General features: G+C 38.1%; 1 protein-coding gene across 8 annotated transcripts in view; it reads right to left on the bottom strand.

The window, feature by feature from the left end:
- The window catches only part of NR2C2 (nuclear receptor subfamily 2 group C member 2), a 97,984-nt gene that overhangs the window by 45,283 nt on the left and 28,395 nt on the right, over positions 1-24,306 (bottom strand). For all 8 annotated transcript variants that reach the window (XM_077857729.1, XM_077857724.1, XM_077857727.1 and 5 more), the window contains one exon: positions 610-720. In XM_077857729.1, coding sequence (XP_077713855.1) covers positions 610-681 — 72 coding nt within the window. In that variant the 5' untranslated portion in view covers positions 682-720. The remainder of the gene's footprint in view (positions 1-609; positions 721-24,306) is intronic.

The following is a 24,306-nucleotide window of genomic DNA, read 5'->3' as shown; positions in this document are numbered from 1 at the left end:
CTATCTTCCCTTTGTTCAATGGGCCAGAGGCAGGGTCAGAGTCCTGGGGAAGACTAAACTTATATAAGTGAATATCAATTAGTTAACAACAATACTAGCAATAAACGTTACTGTATACAGATAATTAGTACATACTAAACATCAGTATGTGCCAATCACTATTCTAAGCACTTTATAAGCAATATTCCATTGATTTCTCACAATAACCTAATGAGGTTTAAATACATTTTCTAAATGGAAAAAAGGGAGGCACTGAAAAGGTAATTTTCAAGGTCAAAATACTAAAAAGTAGGGTACTGACTTCAAATGGAGGCTCATCCACTTAACTACTAGGACATGTAGCCTCTCAATTAGGAAGCATGTAAGTAATTAAATGGTACATTGATCCTAATAGTTTCAAACAACAGTTTAGACTTTTGCATTAAAAGTTAGTTCAATCAATGTAAGCTTTTTTCTTTTTTAAAGAATCAAGGAGGTTGTACTGTACTTGATGCCCAAGAAGCACAACTCCATAGTGAGATTCCGAGGCAGGTTTGTTCTGGAAAGGATTCAGAAGGCAGGACTGCCTTTGGGCAGGAGGCTGGAACCATGTGGGATTGGTGCAGATACCTGAATTCGCTGAGGTGAAGCTACCGCAGAGTCGGTGGAGATTATCTGGATGCGCGGGGAGGGGCTGGTCATCCCTGGAGATTCCGGCCGAGAGGTCTGTGTCCGTGGTACCTGTGGGCGAGAAGTGGGCTGGATCATAGGGGGCTCAGGAAAATGCCAAGTGGTGGCTGAGGACCATGCCTCTTGCTTTCACCGTGGCTTTGAATAATAAACTTGAGTAGTTCTGGTGTTTGGATCCAGAATGACAAAGAACTAATGAGATATTGCCACAGGATGGCTATAAGAAAATATAATCCTAAAAGAACAATTTCTAATGTTGAAAATGCAAAAACAAACAACTCCCCCCGAATAAAACAAAAAAATTCCCCAAAAAACACAGATTTTTCAGATCTGCTCTATACAACTTTAATAAAATAGCTACTACAGTCAACTTTTTAGAAATGATCTTTGAATGCTTTCACTGTCTCCAAAACCAGCTGTGAAACACTCCTCTAAGATGATAGTTTCCAGAAGAAAGGCTCTTAAACACCACCAAGGATGGCAAAAACAATCAGCGCTACACTGAAAAACTACTTGTGAAAGAATCCTGGTAACCTCCCGCCCCCCCAGTCCCACTGGGATGGGACTGGGAGAAGCCCATCTATTATACAAAGGTCTAGAACTTAGGTATACCTACCAAAGGCAAAGTTCAAGGTTCTGAGTGGTCATCTAGGCATCTGAAGTGGGCAGATACTATTTTTCCTTGAATAAAAGTATATCATGGGGCGCCTGGGTGGCCAACCGATTAAGCAAATGACTCTTGATTTTGGCTCGGGTCATGATGGTAAGATAGAGCCCCTGGTCGGATTCCACGTTGGGGATGGAACCTGCTTAAGATTCTCAAGATTCTCCCTCTTCTTCTGCCCCTCCCCTGCTTGCACATGCTCACTCACTCTTAAAAAAAAAAAAAGAAATCATAAGAAAACTACAGACCAATATTTTTATGAATATAGATGTAACAATCCTACATTAGCAAACTGAATCCAGAGGCATATAAAAAATTATACACCATGAGGGTGTCTGGGAGGCTCCGTTGATTAAGTGTCCATCCACTTTCAGCTCGGGTCATGATCTTGGGGTCCCTGGATTGAGCCCCTGTGGGCCTCCCTGCTCAGTGGGGAGTCTGCTTCTCTCTCTGCCCCTCCCCCTGCTCATGTGCGTGCTAAGTAAAATCCTAAAAAAAAATTCTACATCATGACTATATGGGATTGACCTCAGAAATACAAGGTTGGCCCACCACATGTATATACACTATATTAATAGAGGATAAAAGCCTCAACATCTCAACTGCCACAGAAAAACCATTGGACAAAAATCCAATACTACTTCATAATAAAACCATTCAACTAACTAGAAACAGAAAATAAGTTCTCAATCTATAAAGAGTATCTATAAAAATACTCACAGTTAACACAATACTTAATGGTAAAAGACTGGTAGCTTTCTTTAAAAAAAAAAAAAGATTATTTGAGAGATAACATGCACAAGAGTTGGGGGGGGGAGGGGGAGTGGGAGGCTGGCAGAGGGGCAGAGGGAGAGAATTGACTAGGTTCCACACCCAGCACAGAACCCTCATGGGGCTCAATCTTATGACCTCAAGATCATGACCTGAACCGAAACCAAGAGTTAGTTACTTAACCAATTGAGCCACCCAAGCACCCTATTACTGAAAGCTTTCTTCCTAAAATCAGGAACCAGACAAAGATGCCTGCTTTTGCCATATGTACTCTGCATTGTATTGGAGCTTCTAGCCAGGGCAATTAGGGAAGAAAACGAAAGAAAAGCATCCAGATTTGGAAAGGAAGAGAAATACCTCTATTCATAGATGATATGATCATGACATGACATAATCATACAGAAAATCCTAAAAACTCCAAAAAAACTATTAGAGCTAATACACGAGTCCCAAAGTTGGAAGACAAGATCAACACATAAAAATCAACTGTATTTCTATTCATCAGCAAAGAACAACCAGAAAATGAAATTAAGGAAATAATCTCACTTACCATAGCATCAAAAATAGGAATAAATACCTCAAAAGGGTAAGACTTATACACTGGAAACTATGTAACATCATTGAAAGAAAGAACTAAATAAATGTAAAGATGTCTGTGTTCATGGATCAGAAGATTAATACTGGTAAGTTCGCAAAACTACCCAAGTTGATCTATAGATTTAGCTTAATTGCTATCAAAATTCCACCTGCCTTTATTGCATAAATTGACAAGCTGACGCTAAAATTCATATGAAAATCCAAGGGATCCAGAATAGCCAAAACATTTAACTGTTTTGAGTTGGAGGACTCACACTTCCTGATATCAAAACTTACTACAAAGCTACAGTAACCAAAACAGCATGGCACTGTCATAAAAACAGATTATTTAGACCAATAAAATAGAAAAAGAGCCCAGAAAAAAATTGACATATACGGTCAAATGATTTTCCACAAAAGTGCCACAACAATTCAATGGGGAAAAGAGAGTCTTCAACAAGTGGTGATGAAGCAACTGAATACAATACATATAAGAACGAAACTGGACCCCTAATACTATACAGGAAAAAATCAATTTGAGAGAACTCTGGAAAGATGGCAGAGTAGGAAGAACCAGGAATCTGTCTCCCCTACTAAACCTTTACTGTACTGGTGGACTCTGTCTGATATAACTATTTTGGGACTTGGGAGTCTACTGGATATTGAAGACTTGCAACTTCAGGAGAAGGTTTGAACAATAAACTGTAGTTAATTTCTGTCAATTTCAGCTTTTAGCAGGGTAGCAGCAGCCCATCCTCCATTTCTGCTCTGAAGTTAGCAACTGTGCATATGTTCCTGAAATAGCTTGACACAACTGTGGCAGCCTACATGGGCAAAAAGGACCCTTGTCCTCCAAATATTGGGATGTGCGCTCCAGTCGCTGATTGCTACTTCTGATCACAGAGGGACAAATAAAGAGGGGGCAGCCACTGTTGCAGTTCATCCCCCTATTGTTGCAAGCCCATCCAACTCTAGCTTAAGTGATTTCCAAGGCTGGATTATTTCTTCCCAAACCAGTTTTCTTTCCTCTTTTGGAATTTCAACCATTAAAGACAAGGACATTCAAAAGCAAATGCATATACAGGGAAAATTAGAAAGTGGTTGTAACATACCCAGGCAAATGTACAGGTCTGAGAAAAGACCTTAGGAAACCTTAAGCTTATACATCAGGATGATCCTTGGTACCCACACAGCCTACAATATTAAAAACAAACAAACAAACACACATCCTATATGAAAATACTGCAATCCTAGGAAGAGGGGAGATTGATTTCCAGAGTTACCACATCATTGGATTCAAATGGGCAAAAACTGTACCCAGTTCTTACAACAACAAAATCACAAGGTATACAAAGAAACAGGAAGGTTAAAAAAAAAAAGAAAAGAAAGAAAGAAACAAAAAGAAACAGGAAGGTATGAGCCATTCAAAAGAAAATAAATCAACACAAACGATTCCTTAAAAAGGTCTGATGTCAGGTCTACTGGACAAAGACTTTACAACAACTTTCTAAAAGTTACTCAAAGAACTAAAGGAAGATGTGGCTGAAGTCAGAACCAATGAAAAGATGAAAAAACCTAAATGGAAACTAAAAAAATTCTGTAAAAAGTACAATAACCACAGCACCTGGGTGGCTCAGTGGTTGAGCATCTGCCTTTGGCTCCGGTCATGATCCTGGGGTCCCAGGATCCAGTCTTGCATCATGTTCTCTGCAGGGAGCCTGCTTCTCCCTCTACCTGTGTCTCTGCCTCTCTCTGTATGTGTCTCATGAATAAATAAATAAAATCTTAAAAAAAAAAGCACAATAACCAAAATGAAAAATTCATGAGTGGGATTCAAAATCTGATTTGAGGAAGCAGAAGAATAAAAAACCTTGAAGATAGAACAATGGAAATTAGAATTTGAAAAACAAAACAACAACAAAAACATTGAAGAAATGTGACCAGAGTGTTAAGGGGCCTATGGCACATCAACAAATAGACCAACATATGCACCGTGGGCGTCCATAAGGAGCAGAGAGAGAGAGAGAGAGGCGGGGAGAATACCTGAAGAAATAATGGCCAAAACCGCCCCAAATCTGAAGAAAGACATGAATATAAATACCTGAGAAGCTCAATGCACTCTAAGTAAGAGGAACTCAAAGACAAACTTTCAAAAGACAAAGAATCTTGAAAGCAGCAATAGAGAAACTAATTCTCACATACATGGGAACCTCAATTATATTACTTGCAGATTTCTCATCAGAAACTCCAAAAGACAGTCGGTTGATATATTCAAAGTGCTCAAAAAGGGGAGGGGGACCTGTCAACCAAGAATCTTACACCTGACCAAACTGTACTTCACAAGTGAGGAAGAAATTAAGACATTTCCAAATAAACAAAAATATAATCACTAGACCGACCCTACAAGAAATACTGAAGGGAGGAGTTCTGCACAGTGAAATGAAAGGTCACTAGACAGTAATCTGAAGCTAACCAGAGAAATAAAGATTTCACTAAAGGTAGATACCTGGGTAATTACAAAAGTTAGTATTGTAACAATGGTTGGTAATGTACTTCTTGTTTCCTACATGACTTAAGAGACAAACATTTAAAGAAAAAACCTATTAATGTAAAAGCTAGTACTATTGTTAAGTTTGGTTGGAAACTCCAAATCTAAAAAAGAAAGAAACTCCAAATCTTGCTTTCCACATAATTTAGAAAACCGAAGCATTTAAAAGAATTATTAGCTTAGATCTTCAGGCACACAATGTATAAAGATGTAATTTTGTGACATCAACAACTAAAAGGGATAAGAACAGAGCTTAAAGAAGGGAAATTTAAAAAAAAAAAAAAAAAAGGAAGGGAAATTTTTGTATGTCACTGAAGTTTAGCTGATATAAATTCAAACTAAAATAACTTTAGGATGTTAAATATAATCACCATAGTAACCACAAAGAAAATAGCTATAAAACATATACAAACAGAAATGAGAAACAATTTTAAACATTTCAAAAAAATGATTTAAAGGATTTCAAAAAAATCAACACAAAAGAAAACAGGAATATAAGAAATAAGGGACAGAAAAACCCTATAAGGGATATTTAAAAAAAAAAAAAAACACAAAATGATAGAAGTTCCTCCTTTAACAGCAATTTTTTAAATGCAAATACATTAAACTTTACATTCAAAAAAGAGATTGGCAGAATGTATAGAAACTCATGTTTCTTCCTCTTTTTATTTTTCCAAGATTTTATTTAAGCGAGTGCAAGCACCCATGGTGGAGGTGGGGGGGCATGGACAGAGGGAGTGGGAGAAGCAGACTCCCCTCTAAGCAGGGAGTCTGACACTGGGCTTGATCCTAGAAACATGACCTGAGCCAAAGGCACTTAACCAAATGAGCTACCCAGGCACCCCATACAAGAGACTCATTTTAGAAAGAAAGACCAAATAGATTGAAAATGAAAGGAAGGAAAAAGATATTCTACACAAACAGTAATCAAGAGAGTACAGGTGGCTGTACTACTATCAAACAATTTAGAACAAATTTTAAAAGGTTACAAGAGGCAAAGGACACAACATATTCAACATATTAACAAAAGATTCAATACAACAAGAACATATAACAATTACATTTACACATCTAATAACAGACTTCAAAAATATGTAAGCAGGGATCCCTGGGTGGCGCAGTAGTTTGGCGCCTGCCTTTGGCCCAGGGCGCGATCCTGGAGACCCGGGATCGAATCCCACGTCAGGCTCCCAGTGCATGGAGCCTGCTTCTCCCTCTGCCTGTGTCTCTGCCTCTCTCTCTCTCTCTGCGTGACTATCATAAATAAATAAAAAATTAAAAAAAAATTGTTCAAAAATATGTAAGCAAAGACTGACAATTTTAGGGAGAAACACTTCTGCAATAATAGTTGGAGACTTCAACATCCGAATCTCAATAATGGACAGAATACGTAAGGATACAGAGGACTTACAGAACACAGTAAACCAACCATATCTAACACACTACATAGAACAGTCTACCCAGAAACAAAAATATTCAGAAAAATCTCTCAGGTGCACATGGGACAGTCTCTAGGACAGACCGCGTGAGGCCATAAATTAGGCTTCAATAGATTTTAAAGGACAGGGCAGCCCCAGTGGCGCAGCGGTTTAGCGCCGCCTGTGGCCCAGGGTGTGATCCTGGAGACCCTGGATCGAGTCCCAGGTCAGGCTCTCTGCATGGAGCCTGCTTCTCCCTCTGCCTGTGTCTCTGCCTCTCTCTCTGTGTGTGTGTCTCTATGAATAAATAAATAAAATCTTAAAAAAAAAAAAAAAAAGATTTTAAAGGACAGGTAACATAAAGTATCTTCTCTGACCATAGGGGAATGAAGTTAGAAATCCTAGAGAGGGAACCAGCAAAGTTCCAAATATGTGGAAATTAAACAACACACTCTGTAACTAATGAATCAAAGAGAAAATTATAAGGGAAATCTGAAAAAGCTTACAGATGGATGAAAACAAAAAACTTATAGGACAATGTGAAAGCAGTCTTATGGGGTACATTTATGAGCTATAAATGCTTTGGTTAAAAAAATAAGAAAGATCTCAAATGAACAACCTAACTTTACAACTTAATGAATTAGAAAAAGAATATAGTGAACCCAAAATTAGGAGAGGAAATAATAAAAATTATACAGAGATAAAAGAAATATAGAAAAACAACAGAGAAAAATCAATTAAATCAAAAGCTGGTTCTTTGAAAAGATCAACAAAATGACAAACCTGTAGCTAGATGGCCTGGGGGCAGGGGGGCGGGCGGCAGAGAAAAGACTGCAATTACTAAAATTAGGGGAAAAAATCCAATTACTAAAATCAGAAGTGAAAGTGAGGATATTACTATACAGAACTATAAGGATTATAAGAGAATACTATGAACAACTGTATGGTATCAAACTGAATAATCTAGACAAGTCAAAGACCTAGAAACACAAAACCTATTGTGACTAAATCATAAAGAAACAGAAAATACTAATAGTTCTATAACAATGAAGGAGATTGAATCAACTATCAAAAATATCTCCACAAAGAAAATCCCTGGACCTGATGGCTTCACTGGTGATTTCTACTAAACCTTTTTTAAAAAATAATTTTTAAAAAAGCTTTATTTATTCATAAGAAACAGAGAGAGGCAGAGACTCCCTGCAGGGAGCTTGATGCAGGACTCCAGGACTTGATCCCAGGATCCCGGGATCATGTCCTGAGCCAAAGGCAGATGCTCAACCACTGAGCCACCCAAGCATCCCTCTACTAAATCTTTAAAGAAAAAAATAATATTAAGCCTTCTCAAACTTTACCAAAGACTGAACAGGAGCACTTCCTAACTTATTCTATGAAGCTGATACAAAGTCAGACAAAGGCACTACAGGAAAACTACAGATCAGTATCGCTTATGAACTAATGTAAAAATCCTCAACAAAACACTGGCAAACAGAATTCAGCTACATACTAAAAGAATTATACACCATGACATCAAGTGGAATTCATTCCTATAATGCAAGGATGGTTCAAAATACAAAAATCAATGTGATACACCACATTAATAGAATTAAGGGGGAAAAAAAAATCACACAATCACCTCAATAGCTGGAGAAAGAGCATCTGACAAAATTCAACACCCTTTCATGATTAAAAAAAAAAAAAAACACCTCAACAAACTAGGAATAGAAGAAAAGTAACTCCACATAGTTGAAATCACGTATGAAAAACTCAGAGTGAATATCATATTCAGTGGTAAAAGACTGAAAGTTTTCCTCTAAGATCAGGAACAAGGCAAGGATGCCTGCTTTCACAACTTCCACTCCATCTAGTACTGGAAGTTCTAGTCAGACCAATTATGCAAGAAAAAGCATCCAAATTGGAAAGAAGTAAAATTATCTGTTTGCAAATAATGTAATGAAGGACCCCCTCCTTCCTAAAAAGGTCTGCTAGAATAAATAAATTCAGCAAAGTAGTAGGATACTAAGTCAACACAGAAAAATCAGTAGCATTTCTATATACTATGAACAATCTGAAAAGGAAATTATTAACAAATTTCATCATGATAGCATCAAAAAGAATCAATTACTTAGCAATTAGGTTAACCAAAGAGGTAAAAAAAAAAAAAAAGACTTCTACAATAAAAACTATAAAACACTGGGAAAAAGAAATTAAAGACATAAGTAAATGGAAACATAATCTATGTTCATAGACTGAAAGACTTAATATTGCTAAGATGTCAGTACTACTCAAAGTGACCTACAGATTTAATGTAACCCCTGTCAAAATCCCAATGATATTTTTTGCAGAAACAGAAAAATCCATCCTTAAATTGATATTGAATCTCAAGGGACCCTAAAATAGCCAAAACTACCTTGAAAAAAAATAAAGCTGAAGGACTTACTCTTCCTGATTTTGCTATAAAGCTAAAGTAATCAAAACAGTGTGGTATTTGTATAGACAGACATACAGGTCAAAGGAATAAAACTGAGATCCTAGAAACAAACCTGGCATATAAAAAGATTTTGATAGGGGTGTCAAGACCATTCAGTGGGGGAAAGGACAGTCTTTCCAACAAATCGTGCTGGAAAAACTGGATACTCATATACAAAAGAATGAAGTTGCACTTTTATCTAACACCATGTACAAAAAATAACTCAAAATGGATTTAAAAAAATCTAATTTAAAACCTAAAATGACAATATCCAGAATATATAGAGAACTCCTAAAACTCAACATAAAAAAACCCAACCCAATTAGAATGAAAGACTTGAATAGACACTTCTCCAGAGTTTACACAAACAGCCAATAAGCACATGAAAAGCCACTCAACATCACTACTCATCATTAGGAAATAAAAATCAAAAGTACATTCAAAATGCCATCTCATACATACGAGGATGGCTACTATTCAGAAAACTAGAAAATAACAAATGTTGAGGAGGATGTGAAGAAACTGCAACTCTCATACACTGCTGGCAGAAATATAGAATGATACAGCCTCTTTGGAAAATAGTCTCACCAATCCTCAAAAGTTAAACAGAGCTGCCATATGAATCAAGTTTCACTCCTAGGTATATACTCAGGAGAAAGGCAAACATATGTCCACACAGAAACTTGTATAGTGAGGCAAGTGGGTGGCTCAGTGGTTGAGCATCTAACTGCATTTGGTTCAGTGTGTGATCCCAGAGTCCTGGGATGAGTTCTGCATCCAGCTCCCCTGCTTCTGCCTCTGCCTGTGTCTCTGCCCCTCTATCTCTCTGTGTCTCTCATGAATAAATAAATAAATAATCCTAAAAAAAAGTGGTATACCTTATGCTATGGAATATTATTTAGTAATAAAAAGGAATGAAGTACTGATACATGCTACAACATGGATGAAATCAGTTACTAAAAACCATATATTTCATGATTCCATTCATATAAAAATGTCCATAATAGGTAAATCCATAGGTATAGAAAGTAGATTAGTGGTTCCCAGAACTGAGGGGATGGGTGATTGGGGAAAAACTGCTAATAGGTATGGAGCTTCTTTGGGGGATGATGGTGCTGACTGTACAACCCTGTAAATGTATCAAAACCCAACTATATATATATATATATTTTTTTTTTTTTTAAAGTAGGCTCTATGTCCAAATTGGGGCTTGAACTCATGACCCTGAGATCAAGAGTCCCAAGCTCTACAAACTGATCCAGCCAGGTGCGCCAAAACTATGTAATTCTAAAGGGTGAATTTCATGGTAAGTGAAACAGATCTCAAGTTTATAAAGCATTATCATGACTGATTAATTGCTGGGTGTAGTTATGAAAAATTTTTTTCTTTCATAGCATTAATTTTACAAAAAAAATCACATTATAAAGACAATAGAATACAATATTCTCACAGTGATGTTCAGTTTACAAAATGCTTCGTATAAATTAGTTCTCTGCTAAGATATAGCAGGATAGGCAAATCCTGCAAAAATACATCTCCCAGTATCTACATACACATATTTGCTAGCTCTGTTTATTTGTAATTATGAAGAAAAGACTGGGCAGTTGCTTTATCAGAGCACATTCATTAAATCCTTCTTTAGTCAATGAACATTTAGAATTGTGGTTGAATTTATTATTACCCTGCAAGTTAATTCTACCAATTTCAGATATATGAAATTCTTAACTGATAGAATAATATGCTTTCTGATTTAGTTACTCACTTTACCTGTAAGACATTTTATTTTATTTTTTTAAAACATTTTTTAAAGATTTTATTTATTTATTCATGAGAGAGAGAGAGAGAGAGAGAGAGAGAGGCAGAGACACAGGCAGAGGGAGAAGCAGGCTCCATGCAGGGAGCCCGATGTGGGACTCGATCCCAGGCCTCTAGGATCTCGCCCTGGGCGGAAGGCAGGCGCTAAACCCCTGAGCCACCCAGGGATCCCCCCTGTAAGACATTTTAAAGCATTCAATATTATATGAGTATATCAGGCTATGGAATCCGACAGACCTGGGCTCTGAAATAAAGTGAACAAGTGACTTAAACCCTCTAAATTTCAGTTTCCTCAAATTTAACATGGACATATTATGACTACTTTAGGAGACTGATGTGAGGGTTAATGAATAATATGTTAAATATTAATTCAACACATAGAAGTTATCAATACTATCATAAACTTCCTGAAAATTTTTCTAAAGCCTGAGTTATAAACAGTGTATAAATATTGCTACTGTAATATTACTGTGATAAACTATAATACTGAGGCTCTCCTTGGACTGAAAATTCTTTTTATTTTCTTATTATAAAAAAAAATATCAGGGGCACCCGGGTGGCTCAGTTGGTTAAGGATCTGACTCATCATTTTGGCTCAGGTCTTGATCTCGGGGTCATGGGATTGGCATGTGTCCCCCATCGGGCTCCATGCTTGGTGGGGAATTTGCTTGAGATTCTCTGCCTCTGCTCATGCTCATTCTCTCTCAAATAAGTAATTCCTAAAAAAACAAAAAAACCCTACCTCACATCATATATGAAAATTAGAAAACATAAACGTAGAGCTTCTTAACCTTGGATTCGGCAATAATTTCTTACTGTTACACTTAAAGCACAATAAACAAAATAAAAATATACAAAATAGACTTTGTCAAAATTAAAAACTTCTGTGCTTCAAAGGATACTATATAGAAAATAAAAAGTAACCCATAGAGTGGGAGGAAATATTTGCAAATCACATATCTGATAAGGGATTTGTATCAAGAATGTATAAAGAACCCTTATACTCAATGACAGAATACCAAAAAACAATTTAGAAATGGGCCAAAGGAGTTGAACAAACACTTCTTCAAAGAAAATATTCAAATGGCCATTAAGTCCATGAAAATTGCTCAACATCATTAGTCATTAGGGAAATGCAAATCAAAATCATATTAAGATACCACTTCCCACCCATTAGAATGGTTATAATACAGAATGGTATAGACACTTTGGAAGTAAGTATCAGTTCTGCAAATGGTTAAACATTAAGAGTTGCCATCCTATTTAACAATTCCACTTCTAGCTACCTTCACCAGAGAAATAAAAACATCTGTCTACACAAAAACTTATATATAGCAACATTATTTTTTTTTAATTTTTATTTATGATAGTCACACAGAGAGAGAGAGAGAGAGGCAGAGACACAGGCAGAAGGAGAAGCAGGCTCCATGCACCGGGAGCCCGACGTGGGACTCGATCCCGCGTCTCCAGGATCGCGCCCTGGGCCAAAGGCAAGCGCCAAACCGCTGCGCCACCCAAGGATCCCTAGCAACATTATTTTTAATAGTCAATAAAGGGTAACAACCCAACATCCATTAACTGATAAATAAAAATATGGTATATACATACAATGGAACATTATCTAGCCATAAAAAGGAATGAAGTTTTAACTCCTGCTACATTGTGGATCTTGAAAACATGATGAGTGTAGAGACCAGGCATAAAAGGCCACAGATTGTATGATTTCATTTATATGAAATGTCCAGAATAGACAAATTAAAAACAAAAACAAAAACCCAAACAACCCACAAAGTAAATAGTGGTTGCCTATGGCTGGGGAATAAGGAAATTGGGGGTAGATGGTTGACACCTAAGGGCTTTATAAGTTTCTTTGTGATAATAAAAAATGTTCTGCAGCTACATAGTGGTGATGGCTGCACAACCTTATGAATACACTAAAAGCCATAGAATTATACACTTTAGGTAAACTGCATGATATGTGAATTATATCTTAATAGAGCTCTTAAGGGATCCCTGGGTGGCGCAGTGGTTAATAGAGCTCTTAAACTTTTTTTTTAATGAATGAAATCAACAAATAAAACAATTTAAGAAGTCGGGATAGTGGTTACCTTTAGGGAGTAGGGTAAGGGCAGTAACTGCAAGGAGGAAGGAAATTCTTTTCTGCCCCCCCCTTTTTAAAAATAATTTCTATGGGGATCCCTGGGTGGCGCAGCGGTTTAGCCCCTGCCTTTGGCCCAGGGCGTGATCCTGGAGACCTGGGATCGAATCCCACGTCGGGCTCCCGGTGCATGGAGCCTGCTTCTCCCTCTGCCTTTGTCTCTGCCTCTCTCTCTCTCTCTGTGACTATCATTAAAAAAAAAAAAAAAAAAATCTCTATGCCCAATGGGGGGCTTGAACTCATGACCCCAAGATCAAGAGTCACATATGCTCTACCAATTGAGCCAGCCAGACACCCCTCTATTCCTCTCTTAACCTGAGTAGTGTTTACATGGAAATGTCCTCTGTGTGACAATTTATTGTGTCACACACTTTTGAATTGTGAACTTTTGTACACTACAATAAAGTTTATTTAAAAGAGTAACAGTAGTCAAAAGTATTTAATAGGGTCTCCAAGAAGCTTTCTACGTCACTAAGTCAAAGAGACTGTTATTCCATGCTTCACTTGAACCTATTATGCATTAACCCTGTGCACCCTACAGCTTGTTGCATGCGGGTTGTGCAGAGCAATCAAAAGTGGTTCTGCCTTCAAGCATCTGTTGGGGAAGACAAATGGCAAGAGTGGAAGAAGCACAGATTGGGTGCTAAGACTGCTTTTTGCCAACTTCTGTGTGAGTTAAGTTAAACTCCCTAGACTCTGGTTCCCTCACCTGTTAAAGGATATGCTTGCAAATTTTATGATTCCTTTTGTAGGAGAGGCCCAAGGGCCTCTACAAATTTGCCTGTGATGGGTATGGGTCACATTGGCAATGGGCTCCCAGTAGTTCATTAACAAATTTGGATTAGATGAATAACCCAAAATATCCCTTGAATTTAGCAAAGGAATGTTTAACTCCAGAAGTGACAAGTTAGTGGGGAAATATTTAGGATCCTCCACCCCTGTGACCTTTAGAGAGAAGAAGTATTCTATTGGCACCAGGGGTAGTCTGACACAATCTGGCTTGAAGGCGAAGCGATTCCATGATGAGACTGCTCAGAAATTCTTGTAGCTGCATGAATTTAGAGCACACATCCAGGTGGGGAATCTACTTTTTTTTTCCAAAAGCATGAATTTGTAAGCACACATCTAGGTGGGGAATCTACTTTTTTCCCAAAAGCATATTGCTGAATATCATTTAGCACAGTGATAAAAAGCCAATTTAGTAACAGGACATAAAAATATTAGATGCATTTTTTGACTAGAGGAAGCATCTCCTTTTCATCTTTTCCTGCCTACCTCTTCAGTACCTGATGTCAGTCTTGGCCTTAGCCTTTTATTTTTTACTCCTTCAATCTGCTCAAGTTGCAAAGGATAGGCTCATTAGTTCATACTGAGATATAAATGCCTGGCGACACCCAGGTGTGTGTTATACCCTGGCCAGAACACTTGAATTTTAACAAGAAAATGGCTAGTCCAAAGGACTCAAACCATGAGCAAGCAGGATATGAAAGTACATCTGGACACAGATCTTCCAGGGCATGGTCTCTGATGCACACTTAAAGGGTAAAATCATCTGTTCTATTTTGTATCTTTTCTAAAGAGTTTAATAAATGCCCTGCTTCTCTGGCCAGCCTTTCCTAATTCCTCAAGTTGGTATACAGGTCCTGTTCTGGGCACCCAGAGCTCCTGCATCTTAACACTCTCCACAAGGAACCTACTCCAACTGCTTGTTTAAGTCTACCTCAGAGGGCAGTGCGAAACATTGCCTACTTCCCCTTTTACTCCCAAGGCCAGGTTCATTTTAGGGCCATAACGATTGCTTACTGAATGAACACTTATTAACTTCAGGAATGAGTAAGAAGTATGTTTTATAGTCCTTGATCCTGGAACTCTGCTTAGATCTTTTCTTCTTTTACACCACTCTCGTGCCTGTCTGCTAATTAGATATCCTGCAGGTACTGCATAGCACCTGCTTTGGCAGTTTCACTGATACACCTGGGTTTATGAGGCGGCTATAAAAGTTCATACATTTTCACCCTCGAGTGAGAACCTTCTCTATTCCATCATAAGATGACATTGCTTTGGCAGTTTTTAAAGAAAAAAATTCTTAAGAAAAACTGTGGTTTACATGCTAAAAGACGGACATTTAGATTGAAAAGTGTTCACAGCACTAAGCTAAAGAGAAAATATTTAGTTTCTAATTCTATAATTTATTCTGAGTTCTGGCTGCAACATTCCCATGGGTTATTAAGGGCAACCAAGTTCACACCCTGTGGCAAAAAAACAGATCATGCAGACCTAATATGCTACAAATCTCAACCCGGAACTTGGGAACTTCCGATTTCTAAACATTCCCAGTGAAATAATTAACAATGTAAATACCTAAGTAGGGTAAAGGGTTTCAGGCATGGGATACCTTCAGACTGAACTGAATGTACCACATCCTCCTTTTATTCTTACTGCAAGGGACCATTAAATAGTTAAGTGCAGTAAAGGGTCAACCCGCAGAGTTAAGCCCTGTTTGTGCTGCAACTTGCATCACAGAGAGAGGAGTCCACAGAAGCCTGCAGGTCTTCAAAGTCATCAATCCCTTCCCTCATACAAAGGATCAGGTCCTTTATATTATAATGCTAGTTTGCCATGTTCCTAAAAAATAAATTCTCTTGATGACTTGTAAGTCAGGCTCATCTTTATACTGGAGTTAATGAAGGATTCAAACCTGAACATTACAAGTCAGCCTCATTTATATCAGATTAGCCAGTTTTTAAATTTTCCAGTTGATATTGTTTAAAAATATAAAATTACCGCCCTATATTTCTTGGCACAAAAACAAAGATCCAAACAGTCAACAATCACTACCCACATTATATATATATAAAAAAATGAGGTGTTTAAGAGCAACTCTCTGTTCATAAGGCTAAACTGTTTAAAACAACAAACAAGCAGCTTTTGCCCCACCTGAATTAACCCAGCATACTCAAATACAAGTTCCTCTGAAGACCTTGCTGGGTGCTAAGCATAGCAACACACACTAAATTGAATTCCTTCAAAAATACTAATAGGTGTCTAAAGCCACTGCTATTTTATCAACTGCTCTAAAAACAAGTACCTATGAAATACACTGCATTACAAGGGAGCTTCCCCCAGAAACAGAATGAGAACAAAATTGCAGTCTTGTTTTTTTTTTGTTTGTTTTTTTGTTTTGTTTTGTTTTTTCAGGACACTTATACTTACCATGCCAATGGCTCCCTGCAGCTTTATTTACATTTTTCCTCAGCAACCTCCCAGGCCAGAGAGCCCAACCAAAAGGGCCAAGGGTTGGTTGAGGAAACTCAGGCATTTGCTTTCAAACTGCCAGTACAGATTCCATTCACCAAAACCAGACAGAGCTGTTTAAAGATGCCCTCTCTATGACCCTGCTTGCTGAAGGTCAAGTACACTATCACTCTCTGTAACCAAGGAAGCAAAATTAACATGTTCTTGCCAGCTGCTGAAGCAGTTTGTCTAATGATATGATTAACCTGCTTCTTAAGAAGGTGTACTTTGCTTTACAAAGTTCTCCTTTCACCTAGATTGTTGCCTTTGCTAAATGTGCCATCCTCCTCCCTCCTCCTCACCAGCTTCCCCTTAAAGACCACCTTTCCTGAACTGAGAGCTCCTGAGCATGTTGCCATGGAACCCAACTAACTCAAAACATTTTTAAAACTATAAGGAGTACAGAAAAGATTTGGAGAACTCAGAAGTACTGTATTCTGTATATAGCATTTCGAACTTCACAGAACATCAAACCAACATTTTTTTTTTTTTAAAGATTTTATTTATTTATGAGAATGCACAGAGAGGAGAGAGAGAGAGGCAGAGACGCAGGCAGAGGGAGAAGCAGGCTCCATGCACCAGGAGCCCGATGTGGGATTCGATCCCGGGTCTCCAGGATCGCGCCCTGGGCCAAAGGCAGGCGCCAAACCGCTGCGCCACCCAGGGATCCCCAAACCAACATTTTTAAAGATACAGTGTCTTTGCAAGTTATTAGTCTATTCAAAGGGAAGGCAACATAACAATCTATATTATATACAAAACAACCACAAGAGTAACAGCACTGGGCTCATTTAACAAATATTTTACTACATCCACCCAACATGTGCCAGGCATGTGAATTCAGGTCAGAGTTGCCTCTGCAGCCTCCCATTCTGGCAGGAAGGTGAGAACACCAGTAGCTCATGCAAATAAGGACACTGTAACTGGCTACACAAAGGCTTCAAGTCTCAGTCTCAGCCCTCCCCTAAGGCCACAGACAAAAGGAAGCTCCTAGAAGGTCACAGTTAGAGGTGGGGCTGTAACTAATACTCAGGACACCTGTCTCTAAGCCAAATGCCCTGTTTGACATGGGGCTCACTACCTGTTTTAATACCTGGACAAAGAACTAATTTGAAGTGAAAGCTGGCCAATCACCAAAAAACAAAACAAAGAAAGCCTGGAGAGGGGGATGGAGGAAAGAGGCTTTATAGATATTTACTTTTATAAAACATGAGAGGGAGGAATTGAGAGAATAATGAAATTTTAAAAAATAAGTTCAGGGATCCCTGGGTGGCGCAGTGGTTTGGCGCCTGCCTTTGGCCCAGGGTGTGATCCTGGAGACCTGGGATCGAATCCCACATCAGGCTCCCGGTGCATGGAGCCTGCTTCTCCTTCTGCCTGTGTCTCTGCCTCTCTCTCTCTATCTGTGACTATCATAAATAAATTAAAAAAATTAAAAAAAAATAAGTTCAGTGTTATAAATGATGAATTTCTACTCCACAAGTTCATATGTGTACTAACTTAAAACAGTCTAGGTTAAAGGAATATGCCACCTATTTTTCAGATCCTAGGACCCCAACCAAAAGGGTAAATTTTTTTTTAATTTTTATTTATTTATGATAGTCACAGAGAGAGAGAGAGAGACACAGAGAGGCAGAGACATAGGCAGAGGGAGAAGCAGGCTCCATGCACCGAGAGCCCGATGTGGGATTCGATCCCGAGTCTCCAGGATCGCGCCCTGGGCCAAAGGCAGGCGCTAAACCGCTGCGCCACCCAGGGATCCCTAGGGTAAAATTAATCCAGAGGAAAAAAAAGAGAGATTCTCCTTTTGAAAAAGGGAGACTAAAAGTCCCTCCACCGGAACAACTATTTAAAGCTCTAAGAAACGTAACATTCAGTAAAGCCAATAAATGAGGTGTAAAAGGAAAGATTAATATAAGGAAGCAAAAAGCTCTAAGGGTCAACTGTCGAGGTCAACAGGTCTGCTCTTATCATAAAAATTTGTTCATGCCCTCTGATCTGATGATCCTACTTTTGGGAATCTACCTTAGCCGAAATACAGAAATCCAAATTATCAAAAAAGAAAAAAAAGAAAAAAGAAAAAAGAAAAAAGAAATCCAAATTATCTTATATACAGAAATGGCTTTATCAGTGTGTGCTCCTAAATTATTCTCCTAGAGAATAAAGGAATTCCCTCTCCCAAAGATCGGGATGAAGTAGAGCCTACCTTCAATTGTAGCAGCAGAAAATGCCAGATATTTGCAGGCTTAGCTTCCCTTGGAGGGCAGAGGGTCAATCAGATGTTTAAATTGAGACTCGGGGATTCCTGGGTGGCTCAGCGGTTTAGCGCCTGCCTTTGGCCCAGGGCGCGATCCTGGAGTCCCGGGATCGAGTCCCGCATCGGGCTCCCAGCATGGAGCCTGCTTCTCCCTCCTCCTGTGTCTCTGCCTCTCTCTCTCTGTCTATCATGAATAAGTAAATAAATCTTTAAAAAAATAAAAAAAATAATAAACTGAGACTCTGCACTAGAAGTGGAGCCCCGTGTCTATAGGTAGTGTCGTGGTGTGTATAGCCACAGCTTCACCAAACTGGCTCTTTAGGGAGATGTGTGTGTAGTTCCTAGCTGCAGTTACTTTTCTAGCCCTCCTGGTAACTCCGTCAAATTAATCCAATCCATCCATGTATCCTTCTTCACACATATTCTACTCAATATTTTTTAAGAAGCTCACTTTTGTTTAAATCAGCAATAGCTGGGTTTTGTTGTTATTTGCTTTGTGCACCTTGACTGGTAAAGAATGGATATATTATATTTAACCACATAAAGGTCAGAAGCAACTGAAATACCCCAAGCTAGATGTGTTACACTATGCTCCCTTGATACAATATTATGGAGTTATGAAAAATACTGGTCATGAAGGCTATGTAGCAACCTGTGGAAAGTATTTATATTTACTCCATGAAATAACATTCTGTGAAATCACTCTACTAAGTTATTGCACTAGATGACATGCATGTGAAAAAAACACACCAAAAAATGCATTTATTCATTCAACAAAGAATTTTTTTTTTTTAAAGATTTAAGGGAGACAGCGTGTGCATGGGAAGGAGCAGAGAGGGAGGGAGAGAGAGAGAATCCCAAGCAGATTCCCCGCTGAGCAAGGAACCTGACACGGGGCTCGATCTCATGACCCCAAGACCACGACCTGAGCTAAAACTGAGTCAGATGCTCAGCCGACTGAGCCATCCAGGCTCCCCGCAAAAAATCTTAGTATTGACTGTTCACTGTGTTCCCGGCACTGGAAAGTATTTTATTTCATTTTATTGTTTAAAGATTTTTTTATTTATTCATGAGAGGCAGAGACATAGGCAGAGGGAGAAGCAGGCTACCTGTGGGGAGCTCAATGTGGGACTCAATTCCAGGGCCCCAGGGATCACGACCTGAGCCAAAGGCAGACACTCAACCACTGAGCCACCCAGGCATCCCTGGAAAGTGTTTTAAACACTGGGAAGACAACAGCAAATGAAACCAAGTTCCTGCTTCTCTGCAATTTATATTCTATTGTTGACAGATAAAGAAGTATATATGTTTCTTAGATAATGAGAAGCACTTTGGAGAAATGTAAGATGGATAGAGAGTGACAGGGGTCCTTTTCAAATTTTCCAGAATGTTTTTACCACTTCTATAATCAATTAAAAAAATATTTCCAAAACACTGACCTTTTAAAACCAGCAAATATTGTTAGAATTTGGTATTATGAATGATCTTATTTTCCACCCCAAGTCTGAAATAATGAATGTTCTTCATACTTTTCTTCATTTTAAAAAGAACTTTTCTACCTATTCAAGAAAATCTTTTTTTTTTTTTTTTTTTGTAAAATGAGATATAAAATTCTACTGTGAAAAGGAATTCTCCTTGCCTACTAAAGAATTACTACTGAAGATATTTTAAAACTAGGTTATATTTCTGCAACCACAACCCTAAACTGAATCATCCTGGTAGGCAGCTAGTTACAGGGAAACTCATTACACCACCTCCTGCCTGGGTGGCTTTGGACAAGTCCCTTAATTGTTCTAAGCCTTTGTTTACTCATTTGTAAAACAGAGGTTGATGCTTCTTACTTCACAGGATAATGGGAGGATTAAAATGAGGCAATAAAGCACAATGCATTATATAAATTCAGAGGATGCTATTATAATTTCCCTGAGGAAATCAAATGCGCAGAGCTAAACCTATCACCCTGAGTAAGATGTTATCTCCTCCTACAGCAGAGGTTCATTTGTTTACAGACAAAATGGTTTCATTTCTAATCCCCCATTTCCTGTGACCAATAACAGGAGATAATCTCCAAAGTCTTTATAAAGTATGAGACACACTTCAAGGTACACACTTCAAACACAGTGAGATTTTAAGAAAGGAGATGTTTTCTAAGATAGAGTGTTACTATGCTGTCCCAAAACATGATACCACAGGAAATTACTTTGGCACAATACTTCTACATAAGGTACATCATACTTATAAGGACATCATACTTCTTCATTTTCTCCTTTTTGACAATTCCACTTGTCAACACCTTTTCTCTTACCATACTACAAGTAAGTCTAATCTTTAATCTTACTCATTATAACACTAATTTTATTCTAAGTCCACTGTCTGTATTTCATTTACAAAATAGCTTCATCTTCTTACTACTCTTAAGTCATAGCTTATTTAAGTATGTGGAATTATCTGAACTCTCCATTACATCTTCTGTGATAGCTGTGAGTGAGCATCCACATGAAATACATATTACTTTATAATAAATTGCTTCTCTTATTTCTTTTGAAAAGTTATTGTACTACACTGATTTTTTTTTTAAGATTTTATTTATTTATTCATGAGAAACACAGAGAGAGAGAGGCAGAGACACAGGCAGAGGGAGAAGCAGGCTCCATGCAGGGAGCCCGACGCGGAACTCCATTCGGGGTCCCCAGGATCATGCCCTGGGCTGAAGGCGGCGCTAAAACGGTGAGCGACCCGGGTTGCCCTACACTGATTTTTTTTTTTTTTGAAGTTATTTCTGTATGAATGGGTATATTTACCATGAATATCACTTTGGCATAATAAAAGTGTCAATAAGTAATACTGCAATAAAAAGGGAGTACTGGGTCTGAAGGAACTGTAAACCCCCAAAAGGAAGGGTCACGAAATATGTGCTCAATGAATGCTTGCTGGATTAACAACTGAGTTTATCAGTGGCCCAACTACTTCTTGTATATAAGGCTACATGATTGCTGTCAAAAACAACAACAACAACAACAACAAAAACACCTTGGAAAAGAACATTCTGCCCAGAAAGCTTTTGATTCAGTGATTCTACTTCTAGGCTAGAGAAATATACCCACATGTGATCTCAAGGAGGCATCATACACAAAGATGTTTGTTGCAGCACTATTTATGTTTGAGAAAATTTGAAAACAACCCAAAAAATGTGCTTTTACAGGAGAGTGGCTAAACAGAGCTCTTAATTTATGTAATACTTAATGACAGTATAAGAATTATATGCTTTTGAGCAACACAACTCTTGTGCACTGCTGGTAGGAATAATATGGTAGAATTACTTTGGAAATCAATCACTATATTTGAGACAAAGTGAAAAAAGCAACTTGCAGAACATCTTATCTAGTGTGATTCCATTTATGTTAAATTTAAAGACCTATATACAGCTGACCATGAAAAACATGGGTTTGAACTGAGTGAGTACACTTACATACAGATATTTTTTCAATAAATGCAATGGGGTACTATAAACATATTTTTTCTCCTTTATGATTTTCTTTTTTGAAGATTTATTTATTATAGAGAGAGTGAGCAGGGGGAGGGTCAGAGGGAGAGAAATTGAAGCAGGCTCCCCACTGAGCACTGAAACTGACATGGGGTGATCCCTGAGATCATGATCTAAGCCACTCAGGTGCCCTTTCCTTATGATTTTTTTTTTAAGATTTTATTTATTTATTCATGATAGACATAGAGAGAGGCAGAGACACAGGCAGAGGGAGAAGCAGGCTCCATGCCAGGAGCCCGATGCGGGACTCGATCCCGGGACTCCAGGATCGTGCCCTGGGCCAAAGGCAGGCGCTAAACCGCTGAGCCACCCAGGGATCCCCTCCTTATGATTTTCTTAACATTTTCTTTTCCCTAAATTACTTTCCTTAAGAACATGATATACAATACATACAACATACAAAATATGTATTAATTAACTGTTACATGTTACCAATAAGGCTTTCAGTCAACGCTAGGCTATAAGTAGTTGTTTTTTGGGAGTCAAAAATTATACATGGACTTTCAGCTATGTAGAGGTCAGTGTAGCTCCCATAGTCTCCATGTTGTTTAAGGGTCAAATATATTTCTGTAGGTATATATACATGAACATAAATACTTAGGAAAAAAGCCTGGAAAGTAACACAACAAGCTTAAACAAATTTCAAGAACTGTTATCATACAACCAGATTTTTTTTTTACAACCAGATTTTTTTTTTACAACCAGATTTTCTAATTATATTGAGATAATGAAGTTTAAAAAAATAAGCAAAAGCAAAAAAAAAAAAAAAAGCAGCCCCCTGTCAGGCTCTCTGTTCAGTGAGGAATCTGCTTCTCCCTCCCCTCTGCCTCTCCCCCCACTTGTGCTTGCTTGCTCTCTCAAGTGAATAAATAAAATCTTTGAAAAAATTATGAAAAAGTAATTATAAAAGTAAAACCTAGAGCTATGAAACTGCTAAAGAAAACACAAGAGAAAATCTTTGTCATCTTGAGTTAGGTAAAGATTTTGAAATGACATCAAAAAAGCATGATTCATAAAATAAAAAATTGATACATAAGACTTCATCCAAATAAAAAATTTGTGTTCCTCAAAAGACACCGTTAAGAGAATGAAATGGTAAACCACAGACCATGAGGAAATATTTGGAAACCATGTTTCTGCTAAAGGACATATACTCAGAATACATATAGAACTTGCAAAATTTAATAATAAGAAAATGAACAACAAAAAAAAACTGGCAAAGATTTCAACAGATGACAAATGATATATGAATGGCAAATACACATATGAAAGATATTCAACATTAGTCATTAGAGAAATGCAAAGCAAAACCACAATGAGGAACCAGAAGACATCTACCAGAATACCTAACATTAAAAAGACTGACCATACCAAGTGTTGGCAAAGTTGCAGAGCAACTAGAACTCTTGTATACAGCTGGTAGGAATATAACACAGTACAACTACTTTGGAAATCAATTGGGCAGTTTCTTAAAAATTACCATGTATGACCAAGCAAGTACACTCCTAGCTATCTACCCAAGAAAAATGAAAGCCTATGTTCTCATGAGCATTTGCACAGAAATGTTCATAACATTTTTACTTGTAGTCGTCAAAAAAGGTACACAGCTCAAACGTCTATCCATTTAGGATAAAACTGTTTATCAGGGCATCTGGGTGGCTCAGTCAGTTAAGTGTCTGACTTTTGATTTTGGCTGAGATCATGATCTTGAGGTCATGAGACTGAGCCCTGCATCAGGCTTCACACTCAGTGGGGAGTCTGCCTGAGATTCCCTCCCTCTTCCTCTGCCCATCCCCCACTTATGCATGCATGGGTGTACACACACCCCTGAAATAAATTAATAAATTTTTTAAAGTTTTAAAATTTATTCATTCATGAGAGATACGGGAAAAGAGAGAGAGAGAGAGAGACAGACATAGATAGAGGGAAAAGCAGGGTCCTCGCAGGGAGCCCCATGTGGGACTCGATCCCTGCACCTGGGATCATGTCCCGAGCCAAAGGCAGATGCTCAACTGCTGAGTCACCCAGGCATCCCAATAAATCTTTTTTAAAAAGATGTTTATCCATTCAGGATAAAAAACAACTTGCAGCATATCCATATAATGGATATACCATAAAAAAT

This window comes from Canis aureus, chromosome 19 (genome assembly GCF_053574225.1).
Source record: "Canis aureus isolate CA01 chromosome 19, VMU_Caureus_v.1.0, whole genome shotgun sequence".
Lineage (NCBI taxonomy): Eukaryota > Metazoa > Chordata > Mammalia > Carnivora > Canidae > Canis > Canis aureus.
The sequence above is the reverse complement of the archived record's forward strand: the minus strand, read 5'-3'. Positions and strand labels throughout refer to the sequence as shown.